The sequence below is a fragment of the Orycteropus afer genome, unplaced genomic scaffold (genome assembly GCF_000298275.1).
Source record: "Orycteropus afer afer isolate SDZICR_OR568_19922 unplaced genomic scaffold, OryAfe1.0 scaffold00084, whole genome shotgun sequence".
Classification (NCBI taxonomy): Eukaryota; Metazoa; Chordata; class Mammalia; order Tubulidentata; family Orycteropodidae; genus Orycteropus; species Orycteropus afer.
Window position 1 is genome coordinate 5,401,922 of NW_006921671.1, and position 7,978 is coordinate 5,409,899.

At 40.9% G+C, this 7,978-nt stretch overlaps 1 protein-coding gene across 1 annotated transcript in view; it reads left to right on the top strand.

Moving 5' to 3' along the window:
- Positions 1-7,978, top strand: part of PKP4 (plakophilin 4) — a 307,598-nt gene that overhangs the window by 279,230 nt on the left and 20,390 nt on the right. The window contains exons 13-15 of the mRNA XM_042781077.1: positions 1,796-1,987; positions 2,185-2,358; positions 5,266-5,416. Of these exons, the coding sequence (XP_042637011.1) occupies positions 1,796-1,987; positions 2,185-2,358; positions 5,266-5,416 (517 nt within the window). The remainder of the gene's footprint in view (positions 1-1,795; positions 1,988-2,184; positions 2,359-5,265; positions 5,417-7,978) is intronic.

Genomic DNA, 7,978 nt, shown 5'->3' on the forward strand with positions numbered 1-7,978 from the left:
GAGGAGAGACCCATCGTTGCATCTAGATAGCAGCTTGCTAGCTTTTAAGATCCCAGTTGCCACTCACCAAAGTAGGAGGTGGAACAATGTTTTGTATAGTATGTTGTGCAATTGAAGACTACGAATCTTTATGGAAGCAGACTGCCATGTCTTCTGCAGAGTGGCTAGTGATTTTAAACGACTGACTTTTCAGTTCACAGCTGAGCATCTAATCACTGCACCACCAGGGTTGCTTGCTTAACTGATAACAAGACCCTATTTCTAAACAAGGTCGCTGTTCACATATGCTAAGGGGTACGATTTCAACATATCTTTGTAGGGGATACAATTCAATCCATAATACATGCCATTGATTCTGGAATTCTTGAGCCTCTCCTCTGCATTAGGCTACACTCCAGATTAAAATCCCTCCAAAAAATACTATAAAGTCAAAGGAACACAGCAACTTAAGAAAATAGTCCTAGAACTATGAAAACTGAGTGAACTCAGTGTGGTAACAGGACCTAGCATGAGATGGCAGGGACCTGGCTTTCTGTGGTTCTCCTAGGTTTGTTCTCAGTTGATTGTCCCTGTAGCTACTTTTTCCAATTCTGTATTCTCTCCTCCTAGAATCAAAGCCATGTGCTCTCCCCACTTTCCCTAGGCAGTCCACGACCCTCATCCCAGCCCCACTATTCTCAGTACCTTTCTATATCCCAAGCCTGTGCCCTTGACCCCATTCCTCTATTGCCCTTCTGTTCAGTCTGTTCTACCATGAACCCCTTACACTCACTTCCTGCTTTCTCTATCACTGCACTAGCACATGGCATTATTTTATGCCCATAATTTTTCAGAAGTAACAGCCATCTAGGGTCTGCCATAAGAGCAAGAATGAAGAAAGTGAGAAGAAACAGGAAGGAGGAACTAATAGTGTCAGGAGTTCCAAGGCAGACCGAGTGCATGGTGATCAGAATGATTTAGTTTTAGAGAGCCCATAAGTAGTAGTTGAATCACAAAGATGAATCTGAGAGAGAAAAGAGAGATAAGAAGTGATAAGCTCAGGGAGAAAAGGGTTCGAAAAGTTCAAAGTGACAGCCTGGTTTCTGTTTGAATCTTACTGAACCAAAAGATATGCTAGTTCCATCAAGAGATTGAATAAGCAAGTTGGAAGGGAAGATTGCTGGGCAAACAATGAGCTTGGTTTTACACATAGTGAATTGTGACACTTGGCCTCCCAATTAAAGATGTGATAGAGACTTTAAAGGAATGAAAGCCCACACACAGAAGGTGAAAACAGAGAAAAAAAATGTCAGAGCATTCCACAGAGGGAGAGAAGAGCTAGGAGTCTGAAGGAACAGACACAGATGGGCCTGAAATAGGGGCTGTCCCCAGGGAGGAAGGTGGTGGCACCTCCTGTCACAGTGAGGATCTGCAGTGGCAAGAAGTAGTGAGGTTCTGGCATCTTGGGCACATTTTTGCCACTGCAGCAGCCCTGAAGCTGAAGTACTGGGTTGTTGTTTTGTTGTTGTTGTTGTTGTTGTTGTTTTCCCAGGGCTTATACCATTTTATCAGCATAAGACCAAACCTCACCATGTACCTAAGATGGCTCTGCACCCAGTCATTTGGTTATTCTAAGAAATTCTAGAATCCTGATTCTTTCTTTAGATTTTTGCAGGTCCTATGAGTAAAAACAAAATTTTTTTAAAAAAAGTTATTTCCTATTCTACATTTACTGAGTATCAGTAGTATTCAGTACAGAAGTGTTTTTCACTGATGTGCTATGACGGTTTTAATTATATGCTGTGTTGGGTTTCAGACAGTGGAGAACTGTGTGTGCACCCTGAGGAACCTGTCCTATCGGCTGGAACTGGAAGTCCCTCAGGCCCGGCTGCTGGGACTAAATGAATTGGATGACTTACTAGGAAAAGAGTCTCCCAGCAAAGACTCAGAGCCAAGCTGCTGGGGGAAGAAGAAGAAAAAGAAAAAGAGGACACCACAAGAGGATCAAGTTAGCATTTTATTTGACATGAAACTAGAGTTTCATTTTTATAGGAGTAAGAAAGCACATATTTGGCAACAAAAATTTTTCTCTGGATACAGTTTTTCTGCATATCTATAGCTGAGTCCAGCAAAGATGAATACTTTCAAGTGTTAAAAGAGCATGTTCATTTTGCTTCCATTTAATATTTTCTATTTGTCTTTCAGTGGGATGGAGTTGGTCCTATCCCGGGGCTGTCAAAGTCCCCAAAAGGGGTTGAAATGCTATGGCATCCATCGGTGGTAAAACCATATCTGACCCTCTTAGCTGAAAGCTCCAACCCAGCCACCTTGGAAGGCTCTGCTGGCTCCCTCCAGAACCTCTCTGCTGGCAACTGGAAGGTAGGATATCTGCCACTTGTCCACACTTCTTGCCAACTTTGCAGCCAGTCAGAGGAGCAATGATGGTGCAAGGGGCATGGTTGTTTAGAGTTTGTCTGCGAAAGGGTGGTAGAGCTTAAATAAAAAGGAAGGAGAATAGCTATTGGCTCTGGGGAGCCAAAGATAAATACAACATATTCCCTCTCTCTCAGATACTTGAAGCCTAGTGAGAAAAATAGATAGTGTCAATATTGTGTAGGATCTACAGGACCTCTGTGCTGTAGGATCTTAAAAAAGGATATCTAAGCCAGCCTAGCAGGATGAAGAACTGGCCAGAAAAGAGGAAGCAAGGAGATAAGGGAAGAGTTCCTGTAGGGGTAGTGCTGCCCAAATGGAATCTGAAAGGATGAGTGAAATTAATTCAGCAGTTGGGGTTTGAGGAGCATACCTGATCGAAGGAACACCAAGAGAAAGACCTTGACGTGAGAAAAAGACAGTAGGTCTGTGACTGTAGGTGCCCAGGGTTGCCAGGGCATAGAGGGCAGAGCAAGGGGTAGCCCAGGTAGGAGCCAGGCAAGTCCTGAAGAGACTTGAGCTACAGACAAGAGGGGCCACTGTAAATTTAAGCAGGCAAGTGGCATGGGCAGGCTGATGTGCACACTGTTGGATCACTTCTGTGGCAGTGCAGAAGGAGAATTCAAGGAAGAGAACAGTAGAGACTGGAATTCCATTTTGGATTCAGTGCAGTATTCAGACAAGAGATGTTGAGGGCCCAGATTAGAGCGGAAGTGAGTCAGCACTGTCCCTCTCAGTTACTGTACATACGTATGTCTGAAATACCCGTATCTCCTTGTAGAGAGGTGACTTCTTTTGCTGCTTTAGACAGTATGAAAATTGCCAGAGGTTTCCTTTTGTTGCTACTATAAGCAAGTTCTCAAAACTTTTTAAACATTATATAGCAATTTCCCAGGTAGTCCTTTGATGAAACATTTTCTACTCCTAGAAATTTCTGTGTACTTTAGTGGCGATAATGCAATGTTTGTTTTTGGCTGCTCTCCCATCATGATCCCCAAAATGAGAATCTTTGGCCACTCTATTATCCATGCTAGTGAAAAGCTTTGATAGGCCAAGTCTGTTTCATGTAGGCAGCTGTTATACTGGTTATAAATAGATAATTATGTCTAATGCTAAGTCAGTATAGTTAATCTTTTTTTTCCTAATCAAAGTGCTAATAACTCAGTGGTTAGGCATTGGCTCGGAAGCCAGACTGTCTGGCTTTGAATCCTGACCCCTCTGCTTAGCAGTTGGGGAACTAGGGAGGAAAGTTACCTCTCTGTTCTCAGCTCCCTCATCTATAAAATGGGAATAATATTAGTACCTACTTCATGCGGCAACTGTGAGAATTAAATGAGATATTTAAATAAGGAGGCTCTCAGACAGTGCCTGGCACGTAAGTATCCGTGAATAGCTATGTTATAGACCCTGTGTTCACTTTCTGCTTCTTGTAACCAGAGGATCATTCCACAATAATAGTAAAACAAAAAGACAATAATAAACTAAATGTGATTTGAGTTGTTTAGAATTTCATTTCTGGAATCCTTTAGTGAATGAAAATTAGATGGTAAATTTTTGCCTTAAATATAAACATTATATTTCAGTGATTTCTAAAGTATATAAAATAGTTTTTCAAAATGTAGGCCCCTCATTAAGAAAACAAGATGATCATGGCCACAGATGTTATCAAATTCGAGGCTGTTTTGAGAGCCATGCTGACTGCAGTGCTCCAGGAGGGAGCTGCTCAGAGCCACGCTAAGCTGATTGGTCTCAGTGAGGACGCAGGAGTTCTGTTGCAAGCTTCATAAAGAGAAGCTGGAAAACCTGCCTAGTGCTTTACCACTGTTACAAGTCATGTAATGTATTTCTCCCTTCAGATTTCTTTTGATTTGGAAAATTTGTTTTATGTAAAGAATAAGATATTAAATTAAGTAGTCCATCATATTTTAATGTTCAGAATGAGGGATTGGGAGACCTTTGTACTCATGACTTGGCCACAGTAGGAAAGTATTAGATGCTTTATGAACAACATTTGTTAATTCTCCTAAATGTTGAAAGATGATTTGCATTGATGGAAACGTCAGTTAATGCTCAAAACAAGATTGAAGACGCATTTTCTAATGTTAAATTTGGTAGGGTTTTGTTTGTTTGTTTGTTTCACTGATGACTTGGAGCTCATTTCCAATTCACATGGTACACAAATTGACTCACTATATAGAATTGCCGCATAATCACAAAAGCATTTGACCCATCAGATTTTAAATAATCAGCTAACTAATATTGGGTGTGAAAGTATTTTGCTCACAAATACACTTACTTTTCTATTAGTGTCTGTGAGTTTTATTGCTCAGTGTTTCTGGAGAATTCCCTTTCTTCTGAGGCAAGGGTTTTTTTCCAAGTAATTTAGCAGATTACTAAAATCTAAATTTTGTTGCAAGGAATATAGAAAAGAATTACTTGGCAGAGACATGTATTTCTTTAATGTGTGCTGATTGGTTACCAACTCTGCCACCCTATTTTGAGCCTCTGGACCTGGCATGAGGCCAACTGCAAAGACAACACATGATCTTTCCTTAATCATGTTTATGTATCTGAGATAGAAAGTAATCACTACCTTCTCTTTTCTACACAAAAGTACCGGCAGATGGTGGCTTAAGATTTTCAGGCTTTGGGATTTTGCTTTTAGATCAATCATCCTATCCTTTCTCCCATTCTGTGATTGTCTCTTTATTGACATCATAGATTTAATCTCCAATTGGAGAGAAAACATTTACTTTATTCATCTTTTGCAAACTTCGTTTTTTAAGCTACAGTAACATAATGAAAGTTGAACTCTGTTTTCTGTACTATCGATTGCCTTATTTTCCTTACTAGTTTGCAGCATACATCCGGGCAGCCGTTAGAAAAGAAAAAGGACTCCCCATCCTTGTAGAACTTCTGAGAATGGATAACGATAGAGTTGTTTCCTCTGTGGCAACTGCCTTAAGGAATATGGCTCTGGATGTTCGCAATAAGGAGCTTATAGGTATGTCCTAGTGTTAAGGTGAACTGTAAAGAGAATAATTACAATATTTACAACACTCTTCTTTTGATTTATAAAAATTAAATGATGTTTAAAAGTATTTACAAGTGAGTCCTAGTCCCCAATTTCTTGGCATGTTTAGGTCCTTTGTGATCATTGTTTTTCAACAGGACACAAGTTTGCTAAATAAAACATTGATTGGGAAGGGCAAATATTGAGAAAAGCAAGTGATTTCAGTTATACTTTACAACAGTAGTTGTTAGATTTGATGTTTTTATGTCCAAAGAAATCCATCCTGGAAGAAGTGCAGCAGGAATGCTCCTTGGAAGTGAGAATGGCCAGACTTCGTCTCACCTATTTTGGTCGTGTGGTCAGAAGCGAACAGTTCCTAGAGGTTATCATGCTTGGTGAAGTGGAGGGTCAGAGGAAAAGGGGAGGACCATCAACGAGATGGATTGACACCATGGCTGCAACAGTGGGCTCAAGTGGAGCAGGCAGTCTTTCGTTCTGTTGTCCACAGGGTCGCTATGAGTTGGGATTGACTCAGCAGCACCTTGACAGCATGTCCAAAGAGAGGTGTATTTCCTGAACCACCAAAAAAAAAAAAAATTTCCTCTTTTTTTGAGACTGGTATCTGCTAATTCACAAACACTACCATGTTCTAAATTAAAACAGAAGGCCCATTAACGACTTCTAGTTTATTCCTGCTCAGACTCCTTGAAATGCTCACCCCAATATAGAACCACCTTCCCAAGGCCTTTTCCACCCCAGGGCAGGGTGGAGTAGGATGAGGCAAGTGATGCTTCAATGGCATAAAATTTAAGGAAACATTTGCTCTCGGGGTACAAGTGTAGGGTTGACGCTTGCTTAAGTCTGAGAGTGGGATCCCCCTTAAATTTTGCACCCTAGGCAGCTTGCAGTGCCTCACCATAGTCTTACCCAGGCACAGGGGCATTGTAATATCCCAAACAAGGTGTAGGGTAAAGAAATGATGAGGGACCTTCAAGTAGACCTTAGGTTAAGTCCCAAAACTGCTGTTTACAATCTGTATAATCTGGGGTATCCAGTTTAACCTCACCTGGGCTCAATTCCCTTATTTAGATTAAAAGTGAACGGAAACTCTTATTCAACCCCATCACTGACACTATGCTGATGATGCCTGCTATCCTAACCATGGGTTGACTGTGAAGATGAAATGAGAGAATATATGAAACACCCCTTTATAAACCACCAAGCACCACTAATCCCACTGTAGGGACCCTTATATCGTGGAAGTCCTGATGACAGGTTAAGGAAAAGGAATGGGGAACTTGACAAAATTTGATGTGGGTTGGTGTGAATATATGTTGAGCCTATGTAAAATACCCCTGCCATATGAGAGAGAGGAAAAGATTGAAAGAGAGAATAAGAGAGCAATAGTACTTACCTCAGAGAGTTGCTTTGAAAAGGAAAGCCCCTCGCACAATGCGTGACACAGAATTATCCCAGCAATAAAGCTCATTCCATTTCTGCTCCTAAACAGCAGAATAGCTCTTTTTAATTATTGCCTAGAATAACCTGCTCTTAACACAGCATTCCTTTGAGGCATATCTTCCTCTATGAAGAAGAAACAAGGCTGTCCTACTTCCTTTTCACAAATCAGCTTGTCCCTGCTTCAAATGGATGTGTTACAACTGTTAGTTCTAACACTTCCTTGAGAGAATTCCTGTAGGTTCCTAAAGAGAGATTTTTTAAAAATTATTTTTGATATATTTGATTTCTCAGGAGCGTATGAAATTTAGGAGTTGTTAATGCTAAAAAAAATAAATAAATGATTGGCAACATACATCTTTAGTCTGTCATTCCACAACTGGGAAAAGATACCAGGTGTTAAGAAGGTGTACGGCCAATATCATCGATTCTTGATATTCTCAGAAGCTTTACCCTGAGACCCTTAGGAGTCTTGGCTTTCTCTCAGTGCAGTCCTGTGTTTTTTATGAATATCCTAACCACCCTTTTAACTTTCACTAGGATTTTTTGTCTCCGTTAATGTACTTTTTTTTTTTTTACCCAGCTGGAGCATTCAAACTGTTTCATGAATCTTGTTTCTTGTTTCACTGTAAAGATTCCTTCCTCCCTATGAGATCTGAGTCCCTCCAAGATTCAGTATTTGAGTCTAATTTACCGAGCATTTCTGTTCCTAAGAACCGTCACCTTCCCTGACCCCTTCACGCTCTCCTCACTTCCATCACCAGCCCCTGCAGGGACCACAGGCAGGGTGAGCTGCCTGATCCCAAGCTTCAGGGTGTTCAATTTAAAGTTCTGGCTTAGCAAAATGACAGATTACATGTCATGGACCTTTTGGTCATTCATGAATATTCAAAATACCAGGACTAACATACCATCTCAGATCTCTGGGTGATGCACGCAGTTTGTGGTTAGCTTCTTAAACCCACTCAGCAGCAACCATGGAAGAAAGGCCTGGCAATCTGCTTCCACAAAGATTACAGCCAAGACTGGGATCTTAAAAGCTAGCAAGCTGCCATGTAGATGCAATGATGGGTCTCTCCTCATCAAGAGCAAAGA